The sequence below is a fragment of the Pituophis catenifer genome, unplaced genomic scaffold (genome assembly GCF_029215685.1).
Source record: "Pituophis catenifer annectens isolate HBS135680 unplaced genomic scaffold, rPitCat1.0.hap2 SCAF_2, whole genome shotgun sequence".
In the NCBI taxonomy this organism is placed as follows: domain Eukaryota; kingdom Metazoa; phylum Chordata; class Lepidosauria; order Squamata; family Colubridae; genus Pituophis; species Pituophis catenifer.
In genome coordinates this window covers 77583764-77607522 of record NW_027256882.1, presented here as the reverse complement: position 1 = coordinate 77607522, position 23759 = coordinate 77583764, and the positions used below count along the sequence as shown (strand labels likewise).

Below are 23759 nucleotides of genomic sequence, written 5' to 3'. Positions count from 1 at the left end.
TTCCAATATCTCAGGGGCTGCCACAAAGAAGAGGGAGTTAAGCTATTCTCCAAAGCACCTGAAGGCAGGGCAAGAAGCAATGGATGGAAACTAATCAAGGAGAGAAGCAATCTAGAACTAAGGAGAAATTTCCTGACAGAAAAATTAATCAATGAAACAACTTGCCTCCAGAAGTTGTGAATGCTCCAACGCTGGAAGTTTTTAAAAAGAGATTGGACAACCATTTATCTGAAATGGCACAGGGTTTCCTGCCTGAGCAGGGGTTCAACCAGAAGACCTCAAAGGTCCTTTGCATCTATTCTATTCTATTCTATTCTATTCTATTCTATTCTATTCTATTCTATTCTATTCTATTCTATTCTATTCTATTCTATTCTATTCTATTCTATTCTATTCTTTCCTATACCTATTCCATTCTATATTATTATTTTCCATTCTATTCCATCCTATTCTTATTCCTATTCTATTCTTCTCCGGTTTATTTTCTGTGAAATAATGGATTATTAAAATGTGAATACTGTCTCAAGAATTTCAGACAATACAGCAGTGACACCACGTAGTCTTTTTCTTGTGCTCATTTTTAAGTCAGTCTTCTATTTAGGATAACTTTCATTCATGTAAATACAATATTTGGAAAGATGAAGAGGAAAAGGAACACCCATCAGCAAGGTGTTCCAGCAGTATATTAGAAGATGTGAAGGATCATGTTGGGAACAGATTTTCCTACAGAATAATTTATCTATAATCAAATCCAGTATTTATTATATTTAATAATTAAAACATAATAACCTTCAAGCAATTTATTTGTTAAAAAAACATCTTTTTATTTGTGCAAGTCAGAAATATAGAAAAAAATGGCTAGTCTTTTTAAATAATAAAGTCAAAATCTTTATCAACACTGGGAACTTTTGATTTCTATGAAATGTCTTCACAGTTCTGTGTTCATATAGTCCATATATACATTCACAATTAAGCAGACTCAAAATCACAATTCTTACAGTGTTAGAATAAGAGAACATGACCAACTGGAGGGGTGCAGTTATAATGGCAACCCAGGCTCACCTATGTGGAAAGTTCTTATCAAGTGGTATGGAAAATCCGGATCGGCTGGCACCATTTTGTAATATGTTTAATCCATATTTTATTGCTAAAAGAGTTTCTCATTTATAATCTCAAAGCTGAAAACTGGTCCCATCACCACACACATGCTTCTGGGCTGATGTGAGTACCAGGTAGATGACCAGCTTTGCCATCCTTTTGTGAACCTATCCAAGATTATTCCACAATACTTTTCAGAATCTTATGGTAAATAATGCAAAAAAGAAAGAAAGAAAGAAAGAAAAAGAAAGAAAAAGAAAGAAAGAAAGAAAGAAAGAAAGAAAGAAAGAAAGAAAAAGACATGATAACAGACACTGTTTTATAGTACAAATAAATATCTTTAGAATATGTTTTTCTTGGAATAGTTTTTCAGTTGTAATCATATAATTGTAATGTGACAGCTATGTCTGAAAAAGGGGTTCTTTGTACTTCATAGGCAGTTTTGTTTTCTAGTAGGTTAATATTTGCAGTGACCCACACTCCGGCCTTATAGAGTGGTGATGTGTTGGTTTTTCTTTTCTTTTTTCTTTTTTTGTAAATCTAGAAAAAACCATGGAACATGGTTTTATAAGTCACATTTTTGACTTGGCTTGCACTGATTTTTGAAATTCTTTACTGATGTAACTTTCAGCATCTGTAGTTATGTTGCTGCAGCCAATGGATGGAAATATGCAAAAAGGAAACAGACTCTGACAACAGTAGCTGAGAAAAAAAGGCTTATAAAAATAATGTTCATACTTCAGACGGATTGCTTCCGAAAAGCAAATTTTGTCTGCGTACCCGTACGTGTTCTCATTTAAGACCTAATCTAATTCCTATTGTTGAGTATAATTAGTTGGCTTAGTATTAATTGTACCAGCTATATAGGTCATCAGGATATCTATACATGTGTTAAACTCCTTTCTGAAATGAGCAATAACTCTGATTTCAGTGGGAAAGGTAGCATTCACATTAACTCAGTAGTGCAAAGATAAAGTTCCCTGATCCAAGTTATGTTTACAAGTCACCAGTTGCATATGGAAAGTCTGCTGAGGTATTTAACACTACTAAAACACATAAAATGCAATCTTCTCTTTGTTAGGCTAATAATATTTTTTTAAGAAAAAAAATGATTAACTTTTTTTTTTTTAAAAAAATGCAATTTGCTATAATAAAGGATTTCTTTAACAAAAGATTGTGCAGTATCACCTGATTGAAACTATATTAATAATTTTATGGGAAATAACACCCCCTCTCTCACATACATATACACACGTGGTCCCTATCTAAATCTACCTACCTATATATTGGTAGGTAGGTATACCTATATATTTGTTATATATATAAATAGGTAACATAGCTATTGCAGCAAAACTACTTCCTAAAGCCAGAAACTTCAAATGCTAGTACTAAATAGTGCAAAAAAGGTATCAGTGCAGAACATGTCATCCCTGAGCCTCAAAAAATAAAATAATATAATCTGAATTGAAACAAAAAAATTCTTTTTCTTTTATGTTGGGGTTTATCCTTTCATTATGTCTCTGATATCAAGCCTTCTTATAAAATCATAAAGTCATTATTTCCACACAGTTGTCACGCATGTATAGCAATTTGATTTCCTAGCTGAAATTAACTGAAGCAGGTAAGCAAGCAGAGTGGCTCAACATAGGTACTAACTGAATTTTCTTCCCCTAAGGTTATCATGAATCTAAAGAAAATCTTTATAAACCAAGGTGTTACATGTTATGCTTCAAATGTCCATATTACTTAAAATCGAAACTTTTTATTTGTCAAAAAGATTTTCATTGTGAAGAATATGGAGGACTCCATAATCTGTTGGGAGAACTGTTTTGTTGACTTGAAGATATAGGGCTGAAGTGAGTTGTAGGAGTAACAGGCGCTCCAGTATCTGTAAATAAGCAGAATGATGAGTATGCATCAAAAATCATCAATGTAAGTGACTATGATATCTGGTTCAGAGCAATTAAAATGCAGATATACAGAAAAGCCATGCTACTGCAGTCCATGGATAAACACCCACCAAACTTTACACTAAAACTGCAAACTACATTTGTTTTTAATTTGGAGAAAATGCAGATGTAGAAGGCCTGACCCAGAGCATGTTTAGTGGCTGAACTGGAACAATTTAATGATTTTGTGCTAAGAATTGTCCTCCACAAAGCGACCTTTGCCACCGAAGATCTTGCAGCAAACAGCATTTATCAAGGGCCAATGGCTTATCTGGATTGGAACATCTATAGCTTTTACCCTTCCCAAATTGAAGCAGACAGTTAAAGCTAACTGTTCAAATGTGGGATTGATATTTTCCATTTAGGCCTTCAGGTAACTAGAAGCAAGCAGCCACTGAGAAAGTATGACAAAGTGGGAGCCCACAGTAGGCAATGCTCTTGGTATACATGTATCTCTGTGTGATATTTTGATATTATTGTATCTTATTTCAGCATCTTACTAGAGTTATGTACGATGCACACTCTCCTGAGTATTCAGAAGGCCCTTAAAAGGTGGGCCTGTTCCCAGGCCTCAGTTTGGAGTATTGATGGAACCCCTGTTGTGTTTTCTGATTGTTATGGCTGCTTTTTAATCTGCAATGCTGTGTTTTGTTATTACAATAATAACAATTACAATAAAATCTCTAACAGAATCAATTTAAATAACAATAATACTGTGTTTCCCCGAAAATAAGACCCTGTCTTATATTTTTTTGAACCCTGAAATAAGCGCTTGGCCTTATTGCCATGCGCTCAAAAGCCTGATTGGGCTTATTATCAGGGGAAGTCTTATTTTGGGGGAAACAGGGTAAGCAGTACATCTCTTTTCATCACATGTTTACTACCTTTACATGAAATCTCTACCATTTACAAGTAGAGAGGATTTAGGTCCCCATTTGGCTCTGATTTGGTTTTCTCTTTTCCTTTTACCAATTTAATGTCACCATCAACTCAGGTGAGAGCTGTACATGATGATAATACAGTTTCTTTAATTATCTTATAAAGTACAACTATAGCATTTATCTCCAACTTTAGATGCAACATTATTAATTACCATGTTCCTTATAGCACAAAGTTTAATGAATATTATACTTACGTGGTCTTTGAGGACTCGTCTTTGTGATAAAAGCTGGATGTATTTGCTGTTCATTTGGTGAGAAAAGAGTATAGTGCACTAAAATACATAATGGAACAAATATATAAACTTGGTTCTATTTAAAATTGCTATTTTTTTTAAAAAAAAATTGAATTTGAAATACTTCAAATTCCAGTTGATATACTTACCTATGATCATAACAGCCATTCCAGCCAAAAGTGCAAAAGCCGTAAAAAACATAACTTGATAGGAATCAAGAAAGTGTTGGAATAGACTTGTATTATCTGAAGAATAAAAAATAGGAAATGTTGACTTTAGTCTTTAAATTGTACTCTAGGTGTACTTTTTTTTTTCCTTTTGGCTTTAATTTATTACTTTTTCTCATACATTTTTATCTAATTTGACCCAATCTGATTCAATCCTACATTTTCAAACAATGTTCAGAATTTGCTTGTGAAAACCCAGTACTATAAAAACAAACGAATCTTTATGAATAGTGGACCAATATGTTGAAAAATCAGTCTGTAATAAAATCTCTATGTCAACAACAGGTTACTAGTAAAATTACAAATGTTAGCAAGTGAATATAGCATATTGGTTATAGTGCTGGTGAGACCCTCAACATGTTAGCTCACTGGCTGAATTTGAATTAGTTACTCTTTCTTAGTCTATACTAAGAGCCGTGGTGGTGCAGTGGTTAGATTGCAGTACTGCAGGCTACTTCTGCTGACTGCCTGCAATTTGGCAGATCAAATCTCACCAGGTTCAAGGTTGACTCAGCCTTCCATCCCTCCGAGGTCGGTAAAATGAGGACCCAGATTGTTGGGGGTAATATGCTGACTCTGTAAACTGCTTAGAGAGGGCTATAAAACACTGTGAAGCGGTATATAAGTCTAAGTGATATTGCTAATACTATCTCACTGGATTTTTGTTGTGGGGAAGACCTGGAGGAGAGAGTACTATGAATGCAGCCTTGTCCCTCTTAATGGAAAATAGAATATAACAAATAAATAAAACATATAACTTTGTAGATAAAATATACCAATCCAATTCTAAAACAAAATCTCAGAATGCATGAATATTTTAGAGGAATAAGAACTTACATTTCATTGACAGTGTTCTGTCAGACCCATAAGTAACTGTCACAGGGATAGTAAGAGACTGGTCAATCATTGTGCTGGATATAGTAAGTACCGCATTTAAATTTGTTTTACTTGCAATTTCTGGGTCTGATAAACTCACAGTGTAGGTTACATAACTAGGCAAGTCATAGGATCTGTCTTTCTCAAAAACCACCACCAGAGGTGAACTGGATCTCACCTGTAAGATAAATATTTGGTATCATTTACCAAAAGCATAGTTTCTCCCTCAAGTCTTATATGATACACTATTTCAAAAAATAGAATCAAATATATCATTTAATTTCTGATTTATTTGCAAATTGCTCACTTCGCCTCAATTTGATCATTTTAAATGGAGTTTTTCATTTTGGTATGATGCCGTTTTTCCTTTAGAAAAAGTTCATTATTGAACATTAATTGATTATTTACCAGGGATAGCTAAACTGCTAGTGACAATTAACTAATTACACATATAAAGGTATGTGTTAACGGTTAACACATATAAAGTTGAACTTTGTCTTTTATTTTCAAAGCTTTTAAACAGAACTAACAGTAAATCTGTGTTAGATGGCCTAGAATCATCAAATCACATGAAATCAAAAAAGAAGGAATTTACTTTTTTAATTAATATAGAAAATTTATTTGGGCAATCATCTTACATTTGAACTCTTTTGTTAACAGCAATTAACAAAAACAATCTAATAACACCTCTGTAAACCAAGTGGAAAAGAATTAAATAATCATAATTCAATAACAGAGGCACCATATAATAGATTCAACACACAAACCACACTTATAGTGAAATATTAAATAATGAGATGAAAGCCAGAAGCCAAACTATTTAATGAATGTTTTGATCTTCAGTGGCATCTCTAGATGAATAGAATACATCTCAAAGAATTGGCAAATTTAGTTTTAATTTTTGTTCAAAGGCAAGCAATATGAATAAGTTATTACTTTTTAAAGTCTGGTTTCTATCCGTGGCCAAAATCCAATTTGCTTTAAATTTTTCATCACAGCTAAAATATTCATATGCTTTATTTAATCGATTTACTACCATTTATATCTCACCCAGCTCTAGAGATTCTGAGTCTAGAGACTACGAGGTGGTTAGTATTTAATTAAAATCCATTAACAAACCAACAAACATATTGACATAAATAGGAAAAACACAAAGGTTAAAAAGAATCCACTGTGTATCTTCCCATTCTTTTAAAGAGTCAGGTCCATGCTCTATTTTAAAATGATAACACAATATCATTTGTGTCTGGAAGTGAGGAAATTCTGGAAAAAAATACAAAAATGGATCCAAGAAATATTAAATGAGGACATTAACTTTCTGCCTGAAATCTATCTCCTGGGAGTGCTAAAATGAAAATTTGTTAAGGAAAAGAAATATCTGATTATTCATATTGTCACAGCTGCTAGACTCTCCTATGCCAGTTGCTGGAAAGAGAAAGGATGTCCAATTGAGGAACAAGTAATCAATAAAATATTGGACTATGCAGAAATGTGCAGATTAACGTATGTGTTAAACAGAAAGGAAGACTCAGAATTCTACACGATTTGGGATCTGTGGTATAGGTGGTTGAAAAATAAATGCAAAAGTTAACTTTTATTAGGACAATGTATAATTACTAATTAAATCTATATATTATTGTTGTATTCAATCTTAGAAATTTACGTATAAATTGTATAATACTTAGATAATTGATTAGATTCCATATTTGTAAATATACAAGATGACTACACGTTGCCGAACCGTAGAGTTTGAAATGTAATACATTCTTTATTCAATAAAACTTCATTAAAAAAAAATAATAATAAAAAATAAATAAATAAAAAGAATCCACTGTGTATCTTCCCATTCTTTTAAAGAGTCAGGTCCATGCTCTATTTTAAAATGATAACACAATAAGTCAGCTTCACAAAAGATAAAGGAGAAATTGTGTTGAAACTTACTTCAAGATTTTTAAGAACTTCAGCAGCTCCAAAGATCTTCACGTCAGAACTTGTGTAATGATTATTTAGGATAAATTCAGTTTGATTAGCATAGAATCCTGGATTAAATGGCACTTCAGTGCTAATTTGCTCTAAGGAATGGCTGCCTTGGAGAGAAGGTGTGATTGTGATGGCAGTTTTGCTCATGGTGAGTTGTTTTAGATGCTTGTCGGCTAGTCTGAGCACTCTGATGGAACAAGTATACTGTCCTTATAGAAGAAGACCAATCTGAATGTTAACATCTTTCTACTTCTTCATTTTGTAGATTATTTTATTGCTGAACATTCTTCATGCTAGTGCTAAACCTGGTCACTTAGAGGTAAGTGGCAATTTTAATGACGATTAGACAACATCAGTAGGAAGACATCACAAACAATATTATATTTACAGTATAATTGCTAATGACCCTACACATTCACAGTGGGAGGAACAGGTGACAGAAGGTGACAAATGACATGACTTACATAGTTGCATCAGAATCATGATACAATTACATAATGTCAATTTGATAACATTATGATATATTTGTCACAATGTTGGCACCATTGTGGCTTCTTACAGTTCTGCTGCAGATAACAAATGGGACAATATCCATTCTTTTAAATTTCATTGAAATATTTTTTCAACATGCTATTTTTAAAATTTTATTTTAAGCAATAATGGAAGAAATGGATGTTTGTCAAGATTAATTATTAGACTTGATACCAGTTCCAGTTCTGCCTTGATTGTAGGCCTTATTATTAATAAACTGGTCTGGCATTTTTCTATCTTTATTTTTGCAGGCTGCTCATAATTACTTCATTACTTACTGTTTGAATTATTTTTGCTCTTTCAACTAATGATCTTTTATTAAATTAACAGGAGAAATAGCAGAAGGTATGTATCAGGAATCCAAGAGTGATTCTGAGATTCTTAAAGTCTACCATGAATTCCTCTTATAATATAAGTTAAACATTGTAGTAATTTACAAAGCCAGCACCAACAAATAACTATTTACATGGCTATGTATAGGAAAGTTGAAGCACTTTTGCTGGAAAGAATGCAAATTGTCCACAGAATGAAATAAGTTTAACTAAACCTGGATTTCTGATTGGAAAGGGCCAATTTTGGTGCCAAATCTTTATATTTTATGCAGAACTAAGAAATAAATTCAATTAAGTGGAAAGCATTTTCAAGGCTTACAACCTTTTAAAGATTTTTAATATACCATATCAATATGATGGGTCACAAGTTGCTGAACTTTTGCTAGTTTAAAAGATTATGCAAATTCCTGAAAGACAGTTCTATGAGTAAACATTGCCCATTATACTCAACTGGAAACAAGCAATGCAGAAAACTCTGAATATTCTCAGTTTTTCTTCTCATAAGATTCTCAATCTAATGACCACCATTAGAATTCATAGTTGTATTCTTACTACAGCTCTGTCCTTTTATCTTACCTAAAGCTGTATCAAACATGGGTTCAGCTGCAACAATTTCAGAAGCTTGGAAATCAAATACATTGTTGTTGAAATTAAGCTGACAGTTGATCATAGATTGAGGTTTCATTTTTTCAATTACTTCCTTTTGGGCACTTGAACATTCTCCTAAGAAAAATTGAATAATAGAATTGAGAATTAACAGTTCCACAGAAAGTAGACGTAACACATATATTATTTGAATGTCATATATATAAGAAAGAGATCAATACCCTAGACCACACATTAGAAAAACAACCCACTGCTATCCTTTTATTAAAACAACATATTTCATATGCAGTCAGAATTTTAAAAATTACATATATTATATGGCACTTTATTTGAATAAAATGGTTCAGTTCAGACCTGCATATGTGCATCTAATTGGGGTAAATTGTATGAATGATACAGAAATACGATTTGCATTCTTCATTCTCTTTTTTTTTTAAAAAAGAAAATTGTTTCATTTTTATATATGGTCTTATTAATCTTGTTTTATTTTCTGTATTTTGATAATGTTTAATGAACAATTACCTATTGAAAAATTATAAACGAAAAATCTATTCAAAATAAGCTGTAGCAAGAAATGTAATATCATGTAGCGATTTCAGAATTTTTAAAAAGTGCCATTGATTAGAGCAATAACACTTAAATGGACAAGCTTTCTTTCCTGTGTTCAAAGCACTTAATAAAAAAAACTTTTATAACAATATTTGTTGAGAATGAATTATATATAAAGCATTTCCAGGTGATAGGTTATACTGAATGACATGTAATCTCACTTTATTTAAACTCTGGATAAAGACATAGTAATCAAGAAGTGTGAGTATTCTATGGAAGTCTCATTAATGTGTTTTTCAGAGGTTGTCAGGAAGATAAATTGTGTCATTTATTATTGAATTGTAATGGGACATTAGTTCTTCTGAAAATATATTCAATAGATCAGAAACTGCTGAGTGTTCTGCAATGTGCTGTTGAAATACACATACTTATAAATCATTCAGTATTTGTTATGCCATAAAAGATATTATTTATGTCACAAATTGAAACATAATTTGAACCTATCAAGGATGAATTTAGCTGGGGCATATACACTTAGACTTTACTGTATCAAGCAGGCATGTCTAACCTGTGGCCTAGGACAGCTACTAAGCAGTCCCACAAGATTGTAAACTTTTAACATTATGTGATTTATATATAGTAACTATATTATTTCTCAGTTGCAATGTATGGTTGTGAAAGTTGGATCATAAGAAAGACTGAGCACCAAAGAATTGAGGCCTTTGAACTATGGTGCTGGAGAAGACTCCTGCGAGTCCCTTGGACTGCAAGGCGATCAAACCGGTCAGTCCTAGAGGTGATAAACACTGACTGCTCTTTAGAAGGCCAGAGCCTGAAGATGAAACTCAAATACTTTGGCCACCTAATGAGAAGGAAGGACTCACTGGAGAAGAGCCTAATGCTGAGAAAAATTGAGGGCAAAAGAAGAATGGAACAACAGAGAATGAGGTGGCTGGATGGAGTCACTGAAGCAGTAGGCGTGAGTTTAAATGGACTCCAGAGGATGGTAGAGGACAGGAAGGCCTGGAGGAAAATTATCCATGGGGTCACGATGGGTCGGACATGACTTCGCAACTAACAACAACAATTATATTATATATTTTATATGCGGTCAAGACAACTCCTCTTCACTTAGTGTGACTCAGGCAAGCCAAAGGTTAAACACTCATGGTTTAAAACATACGTAATTATGATTTAAATTATCTTGTCTACTATTTGGTAAAGGAAAGTGTTCAAGTAAGTAGAATTTCTGCCTACATAGTTAGCCAATTTACTGATTTGTTCATCTTATACCCAGATTCTCAATATATCTTGCATAGACTGCAATCCTGTGATTTACCATGGATATTAAATTCAGTGGGGACCTCTGCACAATATTAGACTCTTTGTGGCAATGAGTTGGGTTACAGTGTACATGGCAGTTATGCCATTTAAGGTTGGAATAAATGTATATTAACATTCATCTATAAAACATGTCCAGGAAAATGTCATATAGACTTATTTCTAGTTCTTCCATACATGTTGAAGTTCAGCTTCCAAAATTTCCATCTTGCTGGGATTTCTAGAAGCTAAAATTCAACCCATATGAAATAGTAGTTTGGCAAAGACTGCTTAAATGGGTATCCATAATTAAACATTAGAAGTTATGCAGAATAATAAAAAATTAGACAAAAATATTTATTGTAAAAGTAAGCTTAAGTTTAATAAGTATACCTTTCAAATTTTTACTTCTATCTCCAATTTGAAGTATAACTTTTGAAGTATCCTGAAGATTTGTTTTCATTCCACTTATATGTGTTATCACAATCCTTTTAGGTTCGTTAATTAACACCTAAAGGGGAAAAAAAGATTACACAATACTCAGTGACAATTGTTTGGACGGGTCTAATTTTCTCTTGAGTTTAGAGCTCATAAAATCTGGCCACTTGGGTATTTTCTGAATTAGCCTGTGTCTCACTTTAATCTCAGTGGTATATAAATTTAAACATGCTGTCTTATTATTTACTTTAAGCCTTTGAAAAACTTTGAATCAAACAAATCATGTTTATCATTTAACAATAAAACATTAACAAAAAAAAAGAACACACGTGCATACACATACACACTCTCTCTCACACACACACGATTGCCTGTACAAATACCTGCAGTTTTCTTGCCATGATTTTCATAAGTAGTTTGCCACTGCCTTCTTCCTAGGGCTAAGACAGAGTGGCTGGCACAAGGTCATCCAGCTGGCTTGTGCCTCATAATCTCCTGGTTTCTAGTCTGGTGCCTTAACCACTACAGGAAATTAACTGTATTTTATATATTAAAACGTTCTAATTTATACTCATGCTCTTGACTTCTGTTCATTTTTCAGTTATGTTGAAATAACTAAGGATAATAGTATAAACTAGTAGTCCTTAAACTCCTTGACTCAAATATCTCTTTTCATGCTGTTGGATTGGATTACTTATAGTACTGTTTGAATTAATCTCACCAACACCTCCCCCCTCAGAATCTTGTTTTAGCCAAGCATTTCAGCAGTGACAGTCCCAAATTGGATCACTGACTCACAAACAAGCAATTACAAATTGCTGCATTACTCCAGGGATATCCCTGGTTTCTCCCTTGGGTGTAATTATCCCTGTTTAAGAACTACTGGCATAAACATTAATTTCTTACAATTTTCAGTATCTCTTGCTCTATGGATATATTCAACATATCAACTCTTATATACTATCTGTCCTAATATACCTTTCTCTCACACACAAAATCAGAATTTGAAAGACATAACTACAATACTGTCGGATATATGATTTCGAGTAATCTTCGATTTATGCCACAGTTGAGTCCAAAATTTCCATTAGTAAGCAAGACAGTTGTTACAATCTTTTTTTGCCACAGCTGTTAAGTGATTACTGCACTGGTTAACAAATTGGTTGTTAAACAGATCTGGTTTCTTTCATTGACTTAACTTGTCAGAAGCTGTCTGAGAAGGTTACAAATAGTGATCACATGACTCTGGGGCAGTGCAAGTTATCATGTGAACATGGGATGTCTCAACTGGTTCTGAGCTGGCAAGCAATAAAGCCTCTGCTTCAATCTCCTGTTTAGTTCCACTGGCTCATTCTATGCAGATAAAGTGACCTATGTTTTGCTGGTTGATGTTTTAGGAGATGCTGATGCAGAAATCTGGAAGATCCATGCCATGAATCAAGGTACATTCTCTGCAGAGTTGTCAGGAATTGTTTGATCTGTGAATATTGTGGCTTACTCTGCACAGATTGATGCAATTTGTGATTTCACATCGGCTTTTGGTTGGTCCCAAATTAATATTAATGATCCATTCCTCTGATTTATTGCTGTGTCATCATGGTGGCAGCAAAAATCATTGGCAATCTATGACTAATGGGTCTTCTAAAAATCATGAGGTTCCACGAGAAAGGATGATGTCTCTTCAAACAATTCGTTGCAATTTTATGATTATAAATTATTCTTTTTTTATTTTAGGAGCTATAACCTCTTTGGCATGAGCCAATAATGAGTAATTTTAAAATATTTGCTGTTATAAAATAATACATCTTACAGGGGTGGCATAAATATTTCAGTTATAATAATATAAAAACAACTCTAAATATACAATAAAATAAAAGTGTAATGATGAGGAATTTCAGAAGTGACTTACCTCCCTATATGTCTTACACAACCCAGATATGTCATAATATATTATAACACTTCCAGAGTTCCTTGCTACAGCCACTCCGGCTTTTGAATCAATCTGAAGAATACTGTTTGAAGAAGAACTCCATGTTCCTGATAAACCTATGAAAAAGAGTATTTGTAAAAATAATCATACTGCAACTGCCAATCATAAGAGACTTATTTTCCACATAAGTAGTATTTATCATGGGTATATCCAGCTTTTTAATTAAAAAAAAAGGTTTCTAATATATTATTCTACTTTTATAAATTCAGTTGTAGCATTATGAATATTCTTATAAAATTGAATACACATTCATAAATGCAGATATCACATTACAAAAATCTTTCTTTTGGAATAGAGGTAATCTGCTCCCTACAGTGAAGTTGAAGCATTCACAGAATAGTACTTCAGGATCTGCGTCATACCTATTTCTTTATCATTGTGCTAAGGCCTATAAAAGACCTGCATCTGCCCTACTGGAATTATCCAGCATCCTAGGAAAAGCGCCTTTAATCCATTGCTTTATTCAGCTAGCATATCAAATCTGTCACGTTGAACAAAGGATTGCTTTGCTTGTAATGACTGTGGCATTAATATTTATTTGAGGGACTGCTTCTTTCTGATTATGTCTGCCTATGTCCAGCAGAAGGAATATGTAACAGGTCCCAATTACTAATGAGTTATATCTGGCAACACTCGGGAGAAATATCTTTTCTTTCAGGCACCTACCCTCTGAAACATCATTCTCCCTGAGGTGAGACTGGCCCTTTTTATGCCAAAATCCAGAAAGCCCTTAAAATGTGGCTATATAAGCAGGTTTGGGAACCTGACGAAAATGGTGAACTTGTAGAGGACTACACTATAATCATATCAAGATGCTCTCCCTAGTCTTGTTAGTTAGTGCTTTTTCATAATAGTAGTCATCCTTCTGAAAGCAGTATTTTTGTATATAGAAGCGCTTTTTCTTCTGATAAAGCTGACATTAGGTTTTAGAAGGTCCAACTTTCTCCCTGCTTTGCTCAGTCTGTGCTACTGCTGCTAGACTTTCAGACTCAAGCCCAGAGATGAGACAGTGAGATCCAATCATGTCCAATTCTTTATTTGATTACACCTATTAGACAGAACTTTGCCAGACTAAAGCTAAAAACGTCTAATTTAATATTTCCTGAGAGATTGTAAGATATGGCTTCTCCAAACCTCTTACCATCTCATCCCTTCTAGCTTGGGACGACACACTCTCTTGATCTGTGTCTCCCTCTGGGAAAGCTCCGAGTTGACCAAATCCTTCCTCACTGCTGCTGCAAGTGCACATTCGATCACACAGATTGAGCAATGAGGGCATAGAATACCTTCCAAATAAGAAATCCAGTTGGGCAATACTAAGTCTTGCTTTCATTAGTATTTTCATATCTGTGCATCAGTTCTTACATCAATTCTACAGAGGTTATTAAAACAAGGTCCAGCAAATTATTCTTAGTATTCATAAAGGGATGCATTACCAAGTATAAATGCTGTTCCCTATTTCTTTCACATACCAATTGTGTTGTATTAAACATAACTTTAATACATTTTATATATTATATATGGTTATTTTGAATATGTGCCTTGCATACAAACACAAAAAGTTTCCATGACAACTTAGTTTTTTTTTAATTCTCCGTTAATGCCCATTATTATTCAAAATCATCTTACCATCTTGGTTTACCAGTGAGGAGGTTAAACATATGACATCACCTACAATAATATCGGTGAGCTCAGGGGAGATGGCATGTTGGACAGGAAGAGGGACATAGTCTGCAATATTGTGTTCCGCATCCCAAACCTTAAGCAAACTTAGTCCAACGTTCATTGTTCGAAGTACCAAAGTATTGTTAGAGGTCCCTTTCCCAACCTGTAAAAAATCATCTCTGTAGACAAAAACAATTTATTAAAATAAATAAATAAATGAATAATTATTAAGTCAAGAGAACAGAATTGTGTGAATGTCATAGATACAAAGTGAAAAGTTAGATCACTTATACCCATCTACTGTGGTTTGGAAATGTTTTTCATTTGTTCCAAGTAGCCCAATTTTTAAGATAGTTTTTAATTCCAGCATGTACAGTGTTACACAGAAATTCACTACACTATTACAGAATGTTTACTGTATATAAATAAATATAAGATCAAATATCAGTCATGTATTAATTGCTTGTTGGGGCGACTTACAGATTGTTTGTTTAGGTCCACTTACAAATGACTAATACACTTGATCATATGTGCTTTTCTTGTAAGTACTATAAAACAAATGGGATTTATTCCAGCTAAATGAGTTTAATTACTATTAAAAGAAACTGGCATGAGTTTTAAACACAAGAGCCTTGGTAGTACAGGGGTTTAAGGCACCCTGTTATTAAGCTGGTTATTAAGACCAGCTGCCTGAAATTACTGCAGGGTTCGAATCTCGCCAAGGCTCAAGGTTGACTCAGCCTTCCATCCTTTCTAAGGTAGGTAAATTGAGGACCCAGTTTGTGGGGGCAATAAGCTGACTTTGTATAAATATACAAAAGGATGAAGGCTATTGCTGAGCACATTGTAAGCCGCCCTGAGTCTTCGGAGAAGGGCGGCATATAAATCAAATTTAAAAAAAACAAACATAATACAGATGCATTACCTTGATTTACAGGATTATGCAAATAATCTTGAAAAGATGCTTTGAAGTGCACTGTAGTCTGAATATAACATTTGCCTACAACTCTTGAAAGTAGCAGTAGCTTTTCTGGCATCCTGCAGCTGCCCTTGTGGTTGCCAAATGGCCCTAGGTAAACACTAGGCTGATTTAAACACTTTGATGACAAGTGCTACATTTATTTCCCCATACTCCAAAAGCACCTTTCTGAACCTAAAGCACTGTCTGGTATATATTTTCCATCCACCAATCTTGTAGGGCCCCATGTACTCTATCAATATGTTAACTGTAAACTACATTCATCAGTTTCTTCATCCAACTCATGGATGTTGGCTATACAGCGATACAACATTAGTACATACACCGTTCTACTGATATATATCAAGCACCTGACAATTGCCGTAGAACAATCAAACTAACATCAGGTACCATAAATGATAATTAGAATGTTCTCTTTCACTGTGTGTCTTCATGTAGAGGCCAAGTAATAGTCAAACTGAAATGCTTTAGTAATGTTCACGTAATTTATGATAATCAAATGCTAATCAAATTACCTGTTGACTGCAAAGTGAAGCATGGAATTTTGTGAGTGGAAAGTATTTCCATAATTGTCATGGAAGTGGATAGTCAAACTCAAAGTGATGCCCAATGGTAATGCCAGTAAAGGTTCATGATTTTTTGTATGGAAAATTGGGTTCATGGATATTCTCAGGTAGGAAATAGGAGCTACCTGCATGATACGTTCAGTAAAAAATTGAAGGTGAAATCAGTTTCCCATTGCTCAAAATACATGTAAGCAGTTATATTGTATATGATTATCTGGATTACTTTTTACCCTACTAATAAACACGTTTTTGATCTTACTGCATTGTTTGGGATTTTGACTGTGTCTCTCAGAAATATGAGTTAATTGAAGCCAGTCCAATTTTTCTGACAGATGTGCAGCAAAAAAGACATCTATCCCATTCTTTATTTAGAACCCAGGACAAAAATATCTTTCCAGCTTTTGGCAGGATAATAACAACCCCCACTGAAAATAGTTGGTGCCTTTTATAACACTTAAGCTCAAGTGCCTGAGATAACCACCTCATACTATCCAACTGCTTCATTTGTCCATATTTTAACCATTTAAGGATAGTTACTCAAGAAGCACTCTTCAGTTTTTCTACTGTTATCTTCCCCAAACTCTACAGAGAATAACGTCAGTATTAATTGCAGCAAACTCTTAAGGGAGTTGCAAGTGTTTTATGAAAGGTCAAGTTTGCTTGAAGACCTGAAAGACCAGATTATGGAGAAAAATCTGTCTTCCTGGTTGCTAAGAGTCAACACCACCTCATGGCAAATAATGAATCAATGAATGAATGAATCAGTCAATCAATCAATCAGCAACATGCAATTATATTTTCTAAACTCTGCTCATCACTACCACATTATGTATTTTACAAAGTTAATATCAGAGAATAAAATGAAAACAGTACTTTGTCATCATCTTTAAGTGATTCAAAGCTTCAATTATTTTCTTGAGCTGGAGTAATGGAAATTTTAATTTTAAATATAGCAAAATGCCTTGAGCAAGTTAGCATTCTATTTTCATTCAAAGGAACTGAGACATAGTACCTTGACAGCAACAACAAGGGTCTGGTTGATTCCAAATGATTCTTGGGAAATTATTTCTATTGTTGATAATCCAATGTGAGAATGGGAACTAAGATGACCACTTTCATCAATTTCTACCACAGGAACCCTGTCTTGACTATCCAGTACATGGTAAGTTAGAGAAGCAGCTCCATCCCTTGATTTTTAAATAAATAAGAAATAAGCAAATAAGCAGGCAGGCTGTAGATCTCTGAAACTCAAATGATAGAATTCAAAGAATAACTATACAAGATACATTCCCATTGTCTTGTTCTTACAGTATATACCTCCAAAGCATTTTTAAAATCTAAGATGAATTTGAAATTTATTTTTTCATTTACTAAACATATTTCTGTGTTACCAGATTCAATCATAATTTGAAACACACATTTATTTTGTACCAAGTTTCCTTGTAAGCTACTTTATCTGAGGGCCTTTCTCCATTTCCATCTAAATACCATATTTGCCTGTCCTGGAAATCTCTTTATTTTGCTAAAGATTAATGACATTGCCTTATTTTGTCCCAATCCATGAATGTGGCCATCCTTCTGTCTCTTGATTTTAAAGTTTCCCATTAATCTAGAAGCAATCAGCAATTTTATAATGAGATGGCCACTGTGAAAACAGATTACTGGTCTAGATCAAGGGTGTAAAACTCAAGGCCTGGGAGCTGGAGCTGGCCCGCCGGGTGCTTAGATCTGATCCACAGGGCCACCCTGGAAACAGCCAAGGACTGGTCCACAGTGCCTCTGCCAGCAAAAACAGAGCTTAGAGGGCTGCATGCGGCCCTCCTGAGCTCTATTTTTGCTGGCAAAGGGTTGCAGAAGGCCATCGCTTGGGAACCTGTGTTCTCTGGCAGAGTGCTCGGTGCTTGGGCCACCACATGCGCCCCAAGTGATGTTGAACTGGCCACACCCACCTCAGCCACACACATACCCCAAGGTCAAACACAATGCTGATGTGGCCCCCAATGAAATCGAATTTGACACCCTTGGTCTAGATGGACCAGGAGTCTAATCCAGCAGAGTGCTTCTTATGTAATTATGTCCAAGAGAGGATATTCTGATGCTTGTGGGTGATTATTTGTTGTTGGACTGGTCTAGTAACCCTGAGGTGGAGAGAACTTGAGGCCTACTGCAGACATGGCTCTTCCGGGGCACCTTTCTTTTGGCACCAATCTGTTTTTGTTCCAGGCAGAAAGAACTGGGCAGAGCTGCCAGATGCCAAGACTTTTGTAACTAATCAGCAGCTGATTGGTTTGTTTACTTACCTGTTTGTTTGAACTTTAAAAAAGGAGTTTGTTGACATTAATATCTGCCCTACTTCTATTCCCAGAATAACTAGTTTCTCAAATACCTAGAAACAAAAATTAGATAAGTTAAATAGGTATTAGTGTTATCTTCAAAATACTTAACATAATAAAGAATGGAATGCACTAAGGCATTTATTTTAAAATGAAACACACACATACATACATACACACACCTCTGCAGAGATTTAATTCACAATTACAAGGGACAAAATATATACTAGGTTTGCAGGAAAATATCTCCTAAATCACAATTAACTTCCCAAATTTTATAAGTTACAAAGTTTAGCAAAAAATGTTTTTGTTTTTCTTTCAAATGATGCCCAGGGTTATTAGCAAGCAGTTCTGGAAACCAGAGTCTCCATCTTTGGCAACAGTCTGAGAATAATATTGGGCAAAGAAAACAATATGTGTTCTTGTGCATATCGCTTACTTCCTATTATTTATTCTGGGAAAATGTAGAAGCACACTAACATTTAAGTGAATATGTTGGTTTCCTTATATTGTGCATACCTTAAAACTTCATTTGAGCTAAATAGTGAGAAAACATTCAACACAATAAAAATGATCCCGGTTTGTTTTCGTTTTAGATGTTACATAGGCATGGAAAGGCAATAGTGTGCATCTCCGCAGAGTAGAATGAGATACATGTCATTCCCTGGTGGGAATTGTGAGAATCTCTGGAAATAAACTAGAAAGTATGCACAATAGGCTAAAGCATTATCCACCAACTTAGAATCTCCCAGATATATCAGGACTTTGTACCTCCTGGCAATGAACTCTGGAAATTGCATAGATGAAAGGCGCTAGACTAGAAGTGATGATTTAAAAAGAATTACACTTCCAGATTACTCTATGAAGACAAATTTGATCAATGGACTGTATTGACAATACTATGAACTTTACAAAGTATACCTCCAAAATGAAACATCAACATCCAAATAGTTAGGACTTGGGGAAGATTAAATAGGAAGGGAAATAGCTAAATTGAATCTGACTCAACATTATTCCAGTTGTATTGCCCCTATTCATTGAAAAAATGCTTCTTTTTATCAGAATGACTTACAGACATCATTTTAAAATCCCAAGTAACAGTATATATAAAGTCTTTTTCAAACCATATGTACCTACTAAGCAGAATGCAAAGTGGTATCATTTAAACATTTAGTTATACTTATTTATAAAAGGCTCTAAGGTTGTAATTCTGCTTGCAAACAATTGTGTGGGAATATGGTGGTGTTTCTATGTGCACATATACATATAAGCTTATACAGCAGTGGTTCTCAACCTTCCTAATGCCGTGACCCATTAATACAGTTCCTCATGTTGTGGGTGACCCCCAAGAAGGCATGGGTTCTAAAATTTTTTACTATCGGTTCTGTGGGCGTGGCTTGGGCGTGGCTTGGAGGTCATGTGACTGGGTGGGCGTGGCTAGCTGGTCATGTGACCGGGTGGCCATGGCTATGTGTATAGGGACTACTCAGAGGGCTGAAAAAAGTCATTTCTGACAGATCCTCGCACTTTTGACTGGTCCTCACACTTATGACCATCCTCACATTTATGCCCGTGTAGCATTCTTAACAACCATGTCACTCATTTCACAACTGCTTCTCTTCACCATGGTGATAAGATAGGGCAAAAAACATAAAATGTGAGGACAGTCGTAAATTCGAGGACTGGTCAAAAGTGCGAGGACCAGTCAAAAATAACTTTTTCAGCCCTCTGAGTAGTCCATGTGCACAAAAGGACTATCCAGAGGGCTGAAAAAAGTGATTTCTGACAGGTCCTCGCACTTTTGACCGGTCTTCGCACTTATGACTGGTCATCATGCCCATTGTAGCATTCTTAACAACCATGTCACTCATTTCACAACTGCTTCTCTTCACCATGGTGACAAGATAGGGCAAAAACGTAAAATGTGAGGACAGTCGTAAGTTCGAGGACTGGTCAAAAGTGCGAGGACCAGTCAAAAATAACTTTTTCAGCTCTCTGAGTAGTCCATATGCATAAAAGGATACAGCAATAGAGAGGGATGAGGGAAGGGAAGGGAAATTAGAGTAGGAGTGAGGGTAAGAGAGGGAGGAAGAGAGGAGGAGAAGGAGAAAGGAAGAGGAAGTAGGGAGGAGAAGAAGCGGGGGGGGGGAAAGAAAGTAAAAAGGAAAGAAAAGAGAGAGGTGGTAGGTTTGAGGAGAAAGATTGCTGTACAGTAAAAAAGATGAAATGGAAGAAAGGCAACCCCAAACAAATATAAAGATATTAAGATAAAGAATGAATTGTTAAACTTTAAAGAATAAAAGAGAACAAATATGAATAAATAGCAATAATTAGAAACACACACACAAACATACAATGTATTTTCTTTGAACAGAGTATTTGGCCGGTTCACAAATTTAAACTGTTTAGTCATTTCAATTAAATTTACAATTTCTAAATTTGCTTTTTGCCGTATTTATTCCTCATCTATTTTTTAAAAAAACCAATATTACCCTTCATCCTCATCTCTAATCTTAATCAAATTCAATTTTTCCCTTCTATTCTATATTATACCCCTTCCCATTGTCATTTATTTTTATATCCATCCTCAAATTGGTTAATTATGTAATATTATAGTTGTTTAATATATTCAACATTTTAATATAAATCAATTGGTTATATAACTATCTTTTTTGTATATTAATCAATATGAACATGAATATTCCAATTATTTCCATGCAATCCAATTTCTTACAAATCAATTAATTATATTTACCAATAATAATAAACCAAATAATTTCCCCCATATATTCCTCCAAACCACAACTTAACCGTTTCTGCTTTCAGCACAATATACAATTAATAGTATCTCTATTATTACAATTCCCTAGTTAAATAGAGCTTTTTTTCTTTTGTGTTTTAAAATCTTGAACTCCTCTTTTGCCCTAAATTTCCCATTGTTTGCACCTACCTTTTATGGTGAGGAAAAAGAAATCTGCTGCCTGATTTTCCAACGTTGCAGCAAACAGCAAAGCCAACAGCCTGTTTTACTTTCAGTTTCGTTTTGAGCTTGGTTTGCACAACGAGAAAAAAAAATCTGCTGCAGCAATTTAGCAAGCAGCAGAGCCCTGCGCAAAACAGCTGAGAGCAAATCAGCTGAGCGTCGGGAGATCTAATCAACGGGCTAATTAGCCTATGCTGAAGCTCTGCGGGCCAATAAAATTACAAAAAAACACCGAACTGTTTGTTAAATTGGTGGCTCGCCTGCCCCTCACCCACCACTATTTATTGGCAATAAATAGTGGTGTGGAGGGGCGGGGTAAGGGGCGGGACCAGCCAGCAATTTAGCAAATGTTAAGGCCAAACCGCCTAGAACCGGCAGAATCCCACCACTGGGTGAGGGTGAGTGAAGACGTGGGGGGGGGGTGAGAGAGGGCTTTGGCGACCCCTGTGAAATGGCCATTCAACCCCCATAGGGGTCGCGACCCCCCAGGTTGAGAACCGCTGTTATACAGTAATTTTTTCACTTTTATCTATTTTTGACACATACTGAAGTTGTTATTATTCTGACTAGTAGATGCAATCTTGGTTTTTTTATATATGTGTCAGCCTATATAAACAGAAATTTTGTTTCTTGTTATTTATTAAGTTTAATTCCCAGGTTTGTCATGATGTCATAGTACAAAAAGGCAATTACTAGGCAAAGATGTGTACCAGAACTCCAGGTTTCCGCACTACCTGTCATTAGAGGAAAGAACATTCAATGTTTATTCTGTATTCAGTGTCCCTTTGTTCAATTCTTACTGGGATAAGAAATGGATTGGTAATTGCCTAATATACAAAGTGCATTCTTTAAAATAATTATATTTAAACTTTTGAACATATTTAAGACCTGAAACTATTCCCTCCACACCCCTTCCTAAAGTAATTACTGCACTTCAAGAAACTGCTAGTTACTATGTATCCAGGGGAAACATTATTCCATCTAGATAATTCACATGCATATGATTCAAAGCTGGGATAATGTGCACTAATTGTTCAGTTGATAGAAATCATTCAGAATATATTTAATCTTTATAGCCAACTTTAATTATTCAAGTTGTTTAGCTCTCAGAAAATGCCATTCATTTATTTCAGAATAATCCTAAACACAATTGCTTCTAATTAGATTCAATGAAATCAGTGAAGTTACATTACAGTAACTCTGCTAAGTATAATTTGACTACTTTCTTAACAGAGCTCACAATAGATACAGTTTGTTTTAAAACTTGAAAGTTATTGCTGATCTTATTGCATTAACTGTGCATATCTGAAACATGAATTTTGTAGCATTGCTCTGATACAGAATGATTAAACTCTTCTCTGTGACTACCCTATATAAAAAGAAAGTTACATTCAGTATCAAAAGAAGTAAAATTTGAAATTTGTAGTGTATTCAATGTTTAAAATAGCATTTTTTTTCCTTAAATTTATTTGTATTTCCTCTAATCTGAGAGAAAGACAAAGAAAGACAGCTAACTATCTCTAGATGTATAGCTCTTGTGGCTTTTGATATTAGATTATGCTTCTCAGTTTCTCACTGGGATAAACCAAAAGTTTCAGATTCTCATGGCAATGCAGGTAGTCCTTGACTTACAACTATTCCTTTAGTGATCATTCAAAGTTACAACAGCAGTGAAAAAAGTGATTTATGACTATTTTTCATATAACCATTGCAGATCCCTATGGTCACGTCATCAAAATTCAGGCGCTTGGCAACAGGCATATATATTTATGAGCTGCACTATCCTGGGGTCATGTGATCATCAATTGTAACTTTCCCAGTCAGCTTCCAAGAAGCAAAATCAGTGGGGGAAGCTTAATAACCACGCATTTCACTTAACAACTGCAGTGATTTGCTTAATTACTGTGGCAAAAAATGTCACAAATGGGGCAAAACTCACTTAACAACTATCTTGCTTAGCAGTGGAAATTTTGGGCTCAATTATGATGGTAGGTCGAGGACCACTGGTACCAATTTGATAAGCAATACCAATGTGCATGCTTTCTTCCTGTGATTATGCAAAATTATGATTATACAAAAGTCCTTCATTTGTGGTACAGGCACACAAACATCTCTTTTTTCATTCTGATTTTAGCAGCCTTCTGTAAAGGGCTAACAATGTTT

The 23759-nt window shown here is 34.7% G+C and overlaps 1 protein-coding gene across 1 annotated transcript in view; it reads right to left on the bottom strand.

Moving 5' to 3' along the window:
- Positions 1-837: 837 nt before the first annotated feature.
- NUP210 (nucleoporin 210) overlaps positions 838-23759 on the bottom strand; it is a 91490-nt gene continuing 68568 nt past the window's right edge. The window contains exons 29-40 of the mRNA XM_070936982.1: positions 18581-18666; positions 17293-17467; positions 16230-16405; positions 14700-14914; positions 12990-13126; positions 11036-11153; positions 8744-8890; positions 7266-7513; positions 5286-5502; positions 4371-4466; positions 4183-4260; positions 838-2986 (exon numbers count right to left, since the gene is read on the bottom strand). Of these exons, the coding sequence (XP_070793083.1) occupies positions 2880-2986; positions 4183-4260; positions 4371-4466; positions 5286-5502; positions 7266-7513; positions 8744-8890; positions 11036-11153; positions 12990-13126; positions 14700-14914; positions 16230-16405; positions 17293-17467; positions 18581-18666 (1800 nt within the window). The 3' untranslated portion in view covers positions 838-2879. The remainder of the gene's footprint in view (positions 2987-4182; positions 4261-4370; positions 4467-5285; positions 5503-7265; positions 7514-8743; positions 8891-11035; positions 11154-12989; positions 13127-14699; positions 14915-16229; positions 16406-17292; positions 17468-18580; positions 18667-23759) is intronic.